This window comes from Carassius carassius, chromosome 45 (genome assembly GCF_963082965.1).
Source record: "Carassius carassius chromosome 45, fCarCar2.1, whole genome shotgun sequence".
NCBI classification, from domain to species: domain Eukaryota; kingdom Metazoa; phylum Chordata; class Actinopteri; order Cypriniformes; family Cyprinidae; genus Carassius; species Carassius carassius.
This window is the reverse complement of record NC_081799.1, coordinates 11661571-11675960: the sequence shown is the minus strand read 5'-3', so window position 1 is coordinate 11675960 and position 14390 is coordinate 11661571. Positions and strand designations below refer to the sequence as shown.

Genomic DNA, 14390 nt, shown 5'->3' with positions numbered 1-14390 from the left:
ACCAATAGGGAAGATCCGATGGAGGAGAAAGAAATAGAGAGAGGGAAAAGAAGAATGAGAAATGTGAGCGAGATAAGAGAGGAAAAACTGCTGAGAGCTGCAGAGAATGAGAGACAGCAGAGAGAGAGGGGACTGGTGGGGAGTCCTAATAAAGGTTGAGGGAAGCCCTGTAGTTTGGCCTTAGTCAGGGAGGGGAGTCACAGATGCCCTTGGCTGCTCGCTGAAGCAGCGCCTGTAATTACTCTGCACTCTCTTATCATTACGGGGTAAGCTGGCATCTCACAGCTATAAAGCAGCACACTGCACTGTACCAGACGCTCTGTTCAGAACCTCCCATACACAAACACACCCACAAATACACGCTCCTACACATACACAAAAGGTTACTTGACAGTTAACCTCTATCGATCCTGTGAACACCAGCAGAAAAAAGGGTGCGACTTTTGGTTCTGCTACATTGTGACCGATCAAACCACGCACACATAATTGAACGAACACATGGAGGCTTCGTCTTGGTTATTGCATTTTCTGTCTGACTTTGAGGAGCGGCACTGGGCACTGCCGCATTTTAAATAAACAGCCAGAGCTCTCAATACAGATGACTGAAGAGGACATCCTGCTCCGTACAAGAGTCTATCATTACAGTGTGTGTGGTGGTTTCGCAAGTGGGCAAAAGATAAGCAAGAGACAAAGCCAGAAAGCACCAGCAGGAACATGATTAGCATTACTGCATTTTTATCACTCTAGCTAGTGTAGGGAATATAAGTGCTTGACTAATAATGATAAACATTGCTTAAATCTGCTCCCAGTGGGCTTGGCTGTACAGAGAGGATTGCTGGTTTATATGTTGTATATTTGCTGTTTATTTCCATAGCGTTTGTCATCCTCAGAAAGGCATAAAAATACCATGTAACAGTACGAGAAACCCTCAGCCAATCATATTAATTAAAAGTCATCGATGCATGAGATTAAATTAGACAGAGCTAGGGGTGAAAAGGGGATCACTGTAAGATGGGTGCAGAGATAGAAAGAAAACGAACTAGAAGATTGCAAATATTTTCTTTTGTGGGTAAAAAAAATTACACAAACAGTATTGATAATGTGACATTTGCAACACTGCTCTAGTGAAGTATCAATAAAGTGGAAAAACTTGCTTAAAGTAATAAAACCATCAAAATGTACTGTATTAAAACTCATTCCTTGTCCTGTGCATGATTCAGTAGTACATGTTTTACCTAAGCAAAAAAAAAAAAAAGGATATGTTTATGATCTTTCATCAACATGCAGTAGTTTGTCCCACCTCGCAAATGACTTCCCTGTTGTATCAGTTCTACCTTTATTTATCATTTCTTTTATCTTCCTACGTTCACAGAGTACAAAAAACAGACTTATATAGCAGACGGTTCCTTCACCATGCTCTGTTCATCACAGTTACTGTTTCTGACTCAGAAGCCACAAATCAGGGATTTTTACAAAGATATAAATTTGCAAATATATAGATTTGATGGTAAAGTGGTGCAATGTCTACTAATATTATCTATACTTGGACTGTAATGTTTTTTTTTAAATGCAAACCATTTGTCTCTGAAGTTTTTATCAAAAGTATAGTTCACCCAAAATTGATTTAATGATTTAATACTTTAAAGCTACACAGTAATGATTAAAAATCATATAGAGACTGTAAATCTGGCAAATGCTTAGAAATGTCAAGTCTCATTTGGTAATCACACACTAGAAAACTGGAGTTTTAAAATTTAATCTAATATACTTTATATTTTCCCAATCTCTAAACAGGTATTTTAACACTTATAAAAGTGAAAAAAATAAATAATCCAAAATACAGTTAGAAAAAACCTACTCCACATAGAGCTAAATTTGACCTCTACTAAGAGAGGAATAGTGGTGCATTTGAACACTAGCCACAATGAAATGTACTAGTGTAAAGCTTTCTATTTATTCCTGTGGCTCAGAGCATATTTAAAACTGTGAGAAGGAAATATAACCCATGTTGTTGAAGCAAAACTACTCATATTCCACACTGTATGGTAACCTCAAAAAGTAAAAGAACAAAAACAAAAAACTATTTCATTAGCAGTGATGGACAGTATAAACACAAAATAGTTTGCACAGATGACATGACGAAAATGCTGAAGTTTTAAACCTGACCTGTTAAATCAACAACCATCAGTTACCTCTCAGTAACTTTGTTCCTGATGTCTGCTGTAGTGCAACTGTAAAGTGCTTCACTGTATGATATGCTGGATACGAAGTGAGCTTTGAAGAGTTCATCAATGTCGAAAACACTCGCATATTGCTTTTCATCGCCTTCTTGTCCACGATGATGTAGAGTTTCTGGATACTCTATTTGTGATTCCTTATGCAGAGCAGGGAAGGCTAAAAAGATTTAATACTAGAAACAAAGGTCTGAATGTTTGTACAAACCTGTAAAGAATGGTAAAACAACATACACATTCTTGCAAAATGAAAGACTCCATCAATCTACACTTCCATTTGAAAAAAAAAGGTACAATTAAAAAATACCTTCAGAGACCTCAACAAATGCCTGAGGAGAAACACTTTGGACCTTTTGTAATTGGAGGAACAGCAGCAAGATAACAGCCTCAACATAAACATAGAAAATACATGAAATTAAGTGTAAAGAAAAAATAATTATTTAAATAAATGAATAAAGCAAGAAAATGTTTTCCACAGTCACTTTCTCCTTGGGGAGACCTATGAGCCAATCAACATACACTCTCTGGCCACTATATTAGGTACACTTGTTCAATTGCTTGGTAACACAAATTGCTAATCAGTCAATCACATGGAAACAACTCAATGCATTTAGGCATCTAGACTTGCTGAAGTTCAAACTGAGCATCAGAATGGGGACGAAAGGGGATTTAAGTAGCTTTGAACATGGAATGGTTGTTGCTGCCAGAAAGGCTGGTCTGAGTATTTCAAAAACTGCTGATCTACTGGGATATTCACACACAACCATCTTTAGGGTTTACAGAGAAAGGTCCAAAACAGAGAAAATATCCAGTGAGCGGCAGTTGTGGGGACGAAACTGCCTTGTTGATGTCAGAGGAGAATGGGCAGACTGGATAGATATCAATAATAACTACTCGTTACAACCAAGGTATGCAGAATATATCTCTGAACGCACAACACGTCAAACCCTAAAGTAAATGGGCTACAGCAGCAGAAGACAACACCGGGTGCTGCTCCTGTCAGCTAAGAACAGGAAACAGAGGCTACAATTCACACAGGGTCAACAAAATTGGACAATAGAAGATTGGAAAAACGTTGCCTGGTCTAATGAGTCTCGATTTCTTCTGCAACATTCAGATGGTAGGGTCAGAATTTGGCGTAAAGAACATGAAAGCAAGGATCCATCCTGCCTTGTCTCAACGGTTCAGGCTGCTGGTGGTGGTGTAATGGTGTGGAGGAAATTTTCTTGGCACACTTTAAGCCCCTTAATACCAATTGAGCCTCGTTTAAATGCCACAGCCTACCTGAGTACTGTTGCTGACCATATCCATCCCTTTATGACTACAGTGTACCCATCTTCTGATGGCTACTTCCAGCAGGATAATGCACCATCATCTCAAATCATCTCAGACTGGCTTCTTGAACATGACAATGAGTTCACTTTACTTAAATGGCCTCCAGAGTCACCAGATCTCAATCCAATACAGCAGCTTTGGGATGTGGTCAAACGGAAGATTCGCATTACGGATTTGCAGCCGACAAATCTGCAGCATCTGCGTGATGCTATCATGTCAATATGGACCAAAATCTCTGAGGAATGTTTCCAACACCTTGTTGAATCTATGCCATGAAGAATTAAGGCAGTTCTTAAGGCAAAAGGGGGCCCAACCTATTACTAGCAAGGCGTGCCTAATAAAGTGGCCAGTGAGTGCATATGCTATTCATATCCTTGGTATCTTGCGACCTCCAAAATGCATCATGATGTTTTGGTTGCATATATGATAAAGTACTGAATAAATACATTATTTAAGTGTACTTCAATAGGTCCTGTATAAAATCATCAGTTATTATCATGAGCTGATGAGTTGAATCAGGCTTGCTAAATCAATTCCAGGAAATGTGGCTTTAAAAAAGACAAAAGCTTACAAAGAAAAGTGAATCAACTATTGACTGTTTGTAACCACTTTGACCAGTTCAGAAAAGACGATTTGTCTGAACTCGTGAGGTCTCTTTGTATGATTTGCTAAAAGAACTGGCTCATAAGAATCATTTGCTAATGAATCGTTCGACACTGTTCGTGCTTTATGTTTGCTAGTATGTTTCTGGGTACACTCATAATAAAAACCTTAGACTACACAGATTTCTTACTGTTGTTTTGCTTTATACATCTTTATACATTCAATACAGATTACGAACTTAACTCGAGCTGCCGCTGAAAAGTGATGCATCAAACACTTACAGTAAGCAAACAGCTAAAAACATTTTGTGTACATTTTTGCCCTTTGTTAAATCTCTGCCCATTCTATGAACTGAATCAATACTACTTGAATAATGTTAATAAAATTAAATACTGTTAGTAATCTTGATTTGCACTGGAGCACTTTTCATTGTAATGGAAAAGAGCAGCCACAGTTATTCAAAATTTTTCCTTTCTGTTCAACGAAAGAAAGAAAATGGGTTTGGAACTACAAGATAACTGTGAAGAGATGAGAAGCTAAAAGACAAATAATGACAGATAAAAAAAAAATCTAACATAAACAGAATTCAAGCATTTATTTCTCTAGTTGCAGCTTCCAGTAGCTTTGCTAAATCCTGGCAAACAGTATTTTATCCAGTGCATGCGAGTCTGAATGAGAGAGAGAGGATAAAAGCTGGTGGCTGGTCCTCACAGGCAGGATTCAGCACAGCACACAAGCCGTCGCTTGCTGTATCTCCAGCGTGGAGTTGGCAGCAGCTCAGTGATTTCTGACAAAATTACCATCTGTAACAGCCTGGAACTGGACACAGCACACTACCACTCCCCACACACACCTCACCTCCACCGGATAAACAGCACCCAGGGGGGAAATCAGAGCGGCCACTCGCTTTCTTTTCTCTTCTTCTAAGATTTTTACACAGAAGGGGATCTCTTTCTCATACAGTTCTTTTTAAGCCAAAGAACTGTATGAACTCTCTTTCTCTTCTTTTCTCCCTTTTGTTTAATTCCTTTCCATTCCATTTTTATTTAAAATAAAAATTCATAATGCATATAAGCTCTATAATACCTGGTAAGCCAATCATATAAGATGTAAATGCCATGTGACTACAAACTCTCAAGATGCAGGAACGTAGCATAGTGACTAACCACGCAAATTCAAACACTCTAGTATCAATATATTCCACGAGCAACCCACCAGTTACTTGTGTTCCTACACAGGACTAAATTAGTACAAAATGTCATGCTGCATTAAATGCTGCTAAACACCATGATGGCGTGTGTATGTGTGTGTTCTGTCGCTTTGCTGTGTCATGCTGGTTTTTGGATGGTGTTGAAGAGCCCTGATAGCCGCAGTTCCTGCTGTTTAACAGTAGTGTGGGATGGTGTTCACAACCCGGTGCTTTATGGTGATACTCCAAAGTGTATCATCAGCGTCGCCGTTCCAGTGGAGGGCAGCTGAGATTCTGATTAGCCCTGTCATGCTTCAGCTGTCTATCAAATGAGGCTGTTAGTGTATACTTTATGCATGTCCAATACATATATAGCCATCTTCTCTAATGAAATTATGTCATATGCATCCCTTCCCCCCCACCTCACTTTGCAAATAATCACTTGCCTCCGCTTTTGGTTGGATAATGCATTATATTATTACAACATATGGGTAAGTGAAAGAGATATGGTGGAGGAAGAGTAAGAGACCAAGGGAAATTAATAAGAAATATTGTAATCATGAATTTCTCTTCATGTAAATGATCCGGCAAATGAAGGGGAAACGCAGAATTGAGAGGTTGTGATGTCCAGATGAAAGGAGATGGGAAGCAGCTTTGCAATATTTTGTAGCAAATCCTATTGTAAAGTAATTCTATTGCAGTATTTAAGTAATATTTTTTATATATATAACAGAGCTTATAGCAGCTAATGTAAAGCTAATGACTCACCCTTTGTGGTTTGCTATATACAAATTCATTATTTTCTAGGTAACATTAATAAATAAATAACATCGATTGTGTAATGTGATGCAGGTGTATTCCCTTTTGCTTATCCACTTGTACAACAGAAAAAAGTGCTTTTTCCTTTTGTACATTGTTTATTTGTTTTGGGCACTTTTTTAACATATATGTGTAATAATAGAGTGTTCATTCAGTTGCAGGCACTTTTTGCCCCAGGGTTTGACAGTTTTTAAAACTGGCATGCTTTTTTTTGTTTAAGATTTACTTTTCTTGTTTTTGCCTGTATTACGATATGACAGTATTTTAGAAAGGAAGTGAAGTGGGAGAGAGGGCACAGACCTTTAACATATATATTTTGTTTCTTTTTGTTTTATAAAAGACAAATGAAAACGGTCCAGGAAACATATATTTTGATTCTTTTCAAAATGTTGCTTTGTATAGATGTGTAGTAATCTTAAAATATAAAAATCTATCAGAAAAAAAAATTAATTACCGTATTACATTTAAAAAAATAAATAAAGAAAGAAAGAAAGAAAGAAAGAAAGAAAGAAAGAAAGAAAGAAAGAAAAAAGACTGCAATGATTATAATATTTAATTTTGGAAATGTATTTATTTTTGATAATCTCAGTTTTTGCCATCAAGTAACAAATGATTTTTTTCTAAATTTAGTGTACTTTATCAATGAGACAACAATCTCAGAAAAGCAGCCGGAGATGAAATTTGAGACATGATTTGTGAAGTTCAATCAAGGTAAATATATTTTTTATAGTGCATTATTTACAATCAAATCAATTATGTGAAAATAAATAAATAAATACCAAACATAAATGCTAAAAAATGACACTGGTGGAAATGTTCTGTATGTGAATAGACTGTTAGACATTTTAGTGGACAGATAAAACACTGGAAGTGTTAAAAGTGTGTTTTATTTTGTACTGCACAGGATCCAGAGTGCCTATAGTTGAAAAACACCCAACACACCTGATCGCTCAATTCAGAAGTAGGAGCTTGTCTTGTGTACTTGAAAGCAGAATAATTTCCTATTCCTACCCATGCTTCTTGCTGATCTCAGATCAGAGATAATACTACAGCAGCAAAACTAACACACAATCAGACACACACAAACCTGAGCTTTGCAACCTATTTGTGTCAGTGGAATTTTTATCAGGATTTGCATGGGTGAAATCAATACAAGCTTTTACAGGGTCTTGGGAAAAGTTCAGCAGATTCTACCACAGTCCTATGCACCGCTAAAGGTGACGTGACAGCAAAGAGAAATAAAAGGCCACACATACTCCAGCACACACACTCACTGTACAAGTGAGAAAAGATCTTCATATCCAATTGTGTTTGGATCACCCGATTAAGCATTAGATACAAAGCAGTTCATTTTGAGTTTTATATGATGAAGCATGCAAATTTGAGACTGGCTGTCTTTTTAACCCACCGGCTTGACATTTATACGATACAAACCTTTAACTAATATCCTTCTCAGTGGAAACTCATAACAAGCAAGCCTACCCCTCCAGATAATCGTTTTTAAATTACCCTTTTCCTTGAGAGATTTCTTTCATTTGAATTTCACTGTGGGGAACGAATCAGCTGGTCCTAAGAAACTGTTCTTAGTGTGGTCACTATTTACCACAGCTACTAGTCTGTTTACAAGCAACTTTCTGTTTAGCTTCCCTTTCACTTGTTTCTAAAATGAACACAAAGTAGGCCGGAGGGACTGTGCTAATAAAACATTCAGCTTTTGTTCTTCTCCTCTAGACTCATAAATAAACGTGCAATGCGAGTACATCTTTTATAGAGTAGCAAACACATTTTATTTGCCAAAGTCCTGTGGTGACCGAAGCTTCTCTTAAAATAAAGATGAGGTGAGCATCAATACAATGCTATGAGATGGACAGTTCGAAGTTCAAAGCGTTCAAAGTATAACAGTCACAGGGAAAAAGAGAGCAAACACTGTCTTCAAGCAGTTTTACATGAGCAAGTTTAAATGTCAAGTGAGTTGTGCATATTAAATGTTCATGACTAATGCATTATCTGGAATATATTTCTGGAGGCCTGAGAAAGGTGGTCTATTCTGATCTGACCCTTCAGGTCTTTGAGGCATCTTCATGTGCAGAAGAAACAGCTGTGCTCTGGATAACGGTGCTAAATTAGTTCAGTTGTTTTTCAACTGGTGAAAAAAATGGGTCACAGGTCTGTGCTTTTGGCATTGTGGACAGCAGGGAAACATGCAAAAAACCTAGCATGACAAAAAAAACTAGACTTACGAACTTTTAAAAGGGATATTTTATTTTTGTTGACATCAAAATTGAGCATCCAACCAAATTCTGTTGTATTTTGGCAGATATGTATCTGCCACCTGGTAGAAGCTAGTGAAATTAGGCCAACATAGACATGTTGTTTGACACAACCCTTTTTCTCTGAAAGAAGAAAAAAATGCAAACGTATCAAAACGCATTAATTTTGCTTGCATGGAGTATAAACACGGCTGGTTTGTGCTGCTGAGAGACATTTAGTTATTAAATATAAATGCATCATTCATTAATCAAACAAACCAGTTGAGAGCCACTGAATTAATCGTAGATGAAAGTAATTAATTTATGCAATTCAGATATATTCTTGTTATAATTCACTCTAATTAAATTTACCTTTTAGCTATCAATATGCTTAAGTATTCCTTTGTTTGGGGAAAAATGTATGAATTTCATTGCATTCGATGACAAAATATCAATTCAAATGGCAGCGGCAACTGCAAGCTAATTTTCTAAAAGCTAATGTTAATCGTTTTTGCAATTACTTTAAACCAACTGGCCCCTGGGTTTTTAAATGGATGTATGAAATCACTTCCCCTCAAGGTGTCCTAGCAGAGTAGCCACAGGTATTAATAGTTAATGTGATGAAATGCATGTTCCAAAAAGATTTGACTACCAAAAATTGTTGCAGTGCGTTTTGTAGGTTTAGAATTATACAACACACCACACATACATACAGTACGTATATATGTATATATATATAAAATGTGTGTGTGTGTGTGTGTGTGTGTGTGTGTGTGTGTGTGTGTGTGTGTGTGTGTGTGTGTGTGTATGTGTGTGTGTGTGTGTGTGTGTGTGTGTGTAAAACATTTTTATTTTGTTGTTGTAAAAAAATAAATAGGTTCATTAAACAGAGGATTTCATATTTTGCTATCTAACACAATTATAATATTGTGATATATTTTTTTCTTTCACAGCAATGCTGAAATTTCATTAGTCTTCAGTGTCACATGATCCTTCAGAAATCAGTGCAATATGATGATATGCTCAAGAAACATTTCTTATTATGACCAATGTTGAAAACAATTTTTGCAATGTAATATTTTTGTAGAGACTGTGATACATTGTTTGTCAGGATTTTTTTATCAATAGATAGTTCGAAAGAACAGCATTTATAAATGTGCCCTGTCACTTTTGGTCAATTTAATGAGTCTTTTGCTGAATAACAACAATAACAAAAAGCTTACTGACCCCAAATATTTGAACGTTATCGATTTGATGGATATAAACATTTTTCTTCAGTTTTTTTTATATATATTTACATAATGAAGTTTGAACTGAATTCCCTGTCATACTATAAATGTCTTAAAAATGTCAGCATGACCTGGGCAAAATAAGTAGCTGTTGATAATGAATAGACTCTGCATACGCTTTAATGAAGTCGTGCCTGTATAGGTCAAGCTGTGATGCTTTCTTCCCAGACTAACACTGTGTGCCTGTGTTTGTGTTTTCTCTCTGCAGAGCCACAGCTAAAAGGCATCGTCACCCGTCTGTACAGCCAGCATGGCTACTACCTGCAGATGCTGCCGGATGGCACCATGGACGGCACAAGGGACGAGAACAGCTGCTTCTGTAAGCATGTGTTCTTTTTCGCTCGTTATTCACGGCTGACAGGCACAGTGTGACCTCCGGTTGGGTCAGTTGTAGAAACTACTGAGGTGTGTCTGCTTGTGTCCGTCCCTGTGACCGCTAGACAGACATAAAATGAACATCTGTTGTTCATGGCATTCATTTCTAAAGTCTTAGAGTCTCCTCATGTACCATGTTATGTCTGTCTGTCTGTGTGTTATAATTATTTGAGAGCCCAATGTTGATATATGTCCGGTATGTCAGGCGTAAGGCCACTTGTATAACACTTAGCCCATGTTCACTGGTGCCACTATAGTGGATTCACACTTAGCAATATGATTGAAGATCACATGCCAGAATATTAATATTTGTCTGGACTAGAATTAAGGGACCTAGTCAAAGCAGATAATTAGAAGAGGATGTTCACATTTTCTTGGCCATGTTGTGTTCTTTCATTTAGGTATCTAGAAGTAATTCACTTATTCACTCTTGCAGGTTGTTGTACACTGTTTACAGGGGTATGTGCGATATGTATCATCTACAATCATTTTGTAATTTATGTTTTAACACTGTCTGAGCTGATTATAAATTATCTCATTCAAATTGCAAAAAAAAAATGTTTGGGATCATAACATAGTGGTGTTTCGTTATTGAAATAATCTGCATTTTTGAATAAATCAAAGTGAATGATTCAGTAACACATTCAATGACCCATTAATTAAAGGCAAGATTTAACAGACATGTCTTTCTTAAAATCGGAAAGAAATTAAGTTTTTTGATGAAAACATTCCAGCATTTTTATATATATATATATACACACACACGTATACAGTACAGACCAAAAGTTTGGACACACCTTCTCATTCTAAGAGTTTTCTTTATTTTCATGACTATGAAAATTGTAGATTCACACTGAAGGCATCAAAACTATAAATTAACACATGTGGAATTATATATGGAATTATATACATAACAAAAAAGTGTGAAACAACTGAAAATATGTCATATTCTAGGTTCTTCAAAGTAGCCACCTTTTGCTTTGATTTCTGCTTTGCACACTCTTGGCATTCTCTTGATGAGCTTCAAGAGCTAGTCACCTGAAATGGTCTTCCAACAGTCTTGAAGGATTTCCCCGAGATTTGACTCGGAGCGCAGTCTCGAGGGTACCCCCCGGCAGTGTTGGGAAGGTTACTTTGGAAATGTAATAGGTTACAGATTACAAGTTACCCTGTTTAAAATGTAATAGTAGTGTAACTTTTTCAATTACTTTATTAAAGTAATGTAACTAATTACTTTTGGATTACTTTTGTAAATTTGTGAAAATTAAAGAATAATAAATAAAAGCATATACATCAACTTAAATACAGATATCTAATAAGCATGTGACGTATTCTGTGTAATAAAATATTTTAAACTGCTGTCTCTTTGTATATGATGATAGTTTTCTCAAAATAAGTAAAATGCACATGAAGTGACACAGAGCAGTTCTAGAAATTATGTTTATGTGCTCGTGTACTCCTATATTGAGGCGGCAGAGGTTGAAAACACTGCGAGCTTCAGTAGGCCTATGTAGTAAATGAAACCATGTCTTTGCCATTAATTTACAGGAGGGGCGGACTGGGAAAAAAAATCAGACTGGAAAATTCAAACTCATACAAACAAATTCATGGACAAAACTATTTTTTATCTATTTTAAATCTTTAATTTGGGGACATGCAAAATAATTAAAAGTTCTCTCCTGAACTGCACCTTCACTTCCATTTTTCTCTTCAGTTTCTTTATTTTGCCCTGTTATCCATCTCTCTCATGACTTTAATACTCAAGATTGAACAAAACTATACTTTACAATACAACACTATCTACAATACTACAATATCTTTATAGAAAAATCCTATATATAATCCATATTCTTCCCTTACAAAAATTAACCATGCTTTTATTAGCCTATATAAAAGTAAAATAACCATGAGTAATTTTTTTTTTTTTTTTTTTTTGCAAATGGATTTGTATTTATTTTTAAATAAATACATTTGTAAAATAATTTTACATTTTTGGTTATCACAGTTAAACAATAGTAACCATTTTCTCTGGATTTATAGTTAAATATTAAAACGTTAATTTTCGTAAGGGTTGTGTTGTTGTCTGTCGTAGCTCCCCCTAAACCTATAAAAAAAATCTAAATTTTATTTCAGCTAAATTACTACTGTATCATTACAACAGATAATAATGATGTCCTTTATATAGTATTTTACGTGATGACTGATGAGCAACGTGCTGCTGCTTGATTAAATAAATAAAAAAACAAAAAGACAAAAAAGCATCTTTACAGATGAAACTGACCTGAAACCCTGAACAGTAGTTCTGCTTCTCTGCTCCAGCTGTCCACTCTATTCTTTCTTTCTTTCTCTCTCTCTCGCATTGATTACTCTGAGTCTGATCCAAACCGTTTGGCGGAGGCGCGGAGAGCGCGCGAGTCATGACTAACACTTCATGATTTATTAGAGATTGAATTATCAAATGGCGGATTCGCAAATGATCGCTTTAGTACATTCGACAGGCAATTATACAATAATGATATTAAATAGTGGGCCAAAATCGGCTGCCAGGTCACCGGGAATTGTCCCGGTTCTCCCGGTGTCCAGTCCGCGCCTGATTTCCACAGACACGCAGAATGTGCAAGTCATATATTGCATTTTTGGGGCTTAATATTCACAGACACTAGTCCATGTCATGTTTTGATTCAAGTGTACTGACCTACTTTTGATTTAGTCATCCAAAATGTGGCATATTCCGTCCGCGTTAGGCATTTCGTTTTTATGACTGGATTCTACGAACCAGACTGTATTTCCGCATCCCGGAAATTATTAGGGCGTATAGTCAGTGCAATTTGGGAAAGAAATCAGTTAAAACTGTCTGTGGACGCCTGTAAATATTCAAATGTAATCCCCTTTGTAATCGTTAAAAATTTAATAAGTAACTGTAATTTAATTACTCATTTTTTTCGTAGTAACTGTAACTAATTACAGTTACAATAATTTTGTAATTAAATTACGTAACGCCGTTACATGTAACTAGTTACTCCCCAACACTGCCCCCCGGCCTGAGAGGGGCAATGGGGGTAAGTGACGAGTGGGGTGGGGCCGAGGGATGTGGGAACACGAGTGAGGCCGGTGGAGTGATTGGGAAATCTGCTACACCTGCGACCCACCACCGGTCTTGAGTCCCACAGAGGAGATGGAAGGATATAAAACTGGAGCGACGACAGTAAAGGACGAGAGAGGACCAGGCCTGGGCTTTTAGTTGTGTTTTGATTTTTATTTGAGCGCACCAGTCGTCTGTGAGGGGCTGGTGCGCTGTTTTGTGTTTATTTTTGAATTATTAAATGTTATTTGATTGTCCGCCGGTTCCCGCCTCCTTCTTGCCGATGACTAGGATGTTTTAATCCATTACAGATGCAAACCAAAAGACAATACTAAACCTACCTCCCTGACTACCCATAAACAGGAGAAAAGAATATATAAAAAAATGGCACCCACCTCCCTACAGCTTCCTTAAATCATAAAGTACTTGGAAAATAAGTAAAACGTCAAAGCAACTAGCCCTGCACTCAGGGATTCAATAACAAGAGTCCTACAACAATCAGTCACCAAAAAGAAACCACACGTCTCCAACAGGGACTCTTCACAAGAGAGACAGAGGGAAAACCTCCCGTCCCCTCCTGCACTGGAGAACTAGCTGGCTTTTATGGTTAGGAGAACAGTCACAAGAGCAAATCAGCAGAGGCTGACACTTAGGAGCGTTGATTAACAACAGGTGTTGCTTCTTAACCTGGCGAAAAAGCAGAAACAAGAGAGAGATACAACAGGCACACTCAAGATACGTACAATTACGTAACACGTGTGATCTTTCCAACATGATTACATAATATGTGAAGACATGCATGCCCATCGCAGAGTTACAGCAAGCTGTGCATTTGTGGTTAAAAAGTGTATAATTGTATTATTATATATATATATTTTTTTTTTTTTCCAGAAAATGACCGATCATTTCATTAGATAAGACACTTATTCCTTGGCTGGGACAATGTAGAGCCCTTTGAAGCAGAATTTTGGACCTTGAAATCATTGGCCACCATTGAAGTCCACTAGATGTAGATAACTCATAAAACGTTTTCCTTAAAAAAAAAAAAATTATTTATTTGCGACATTTTATTCTGGAAATTGACTTATCCCTTAAGACAGGTGACTTGCCATCACCTACTTGCAGCTTTATCTTTAAAAATATAATTTAATTGTTTTTATTATTTCATATTTTAATATTAAAATGTTGAATATAAAAAAAAAATTATTAAACTTT

The 14390-nt window shown here is 36.6% G+C and overlaps 1 protein-coding gene across 1 annotated transcript in view; it reads left to right on the top strand.

Annotated features, from left to right (window-relative positions):
* Positions 1-14390, top strand: part of fgf11b (fibroblast growth factor 11b) — a 41132-nt gene that overhangs the window by 8515 nt on the left and 18227 nt on the right. The window contains exon 2 of the mRNA XM_059539541.1: positions 9927-10037. Within this exon, the coding sequence (XP_059395524.1) occupies positions 9927-10037 (111 nt within the window). The remainder of the gene's footprint in view (positions 1-9926; positions 10038-14390) is intronic.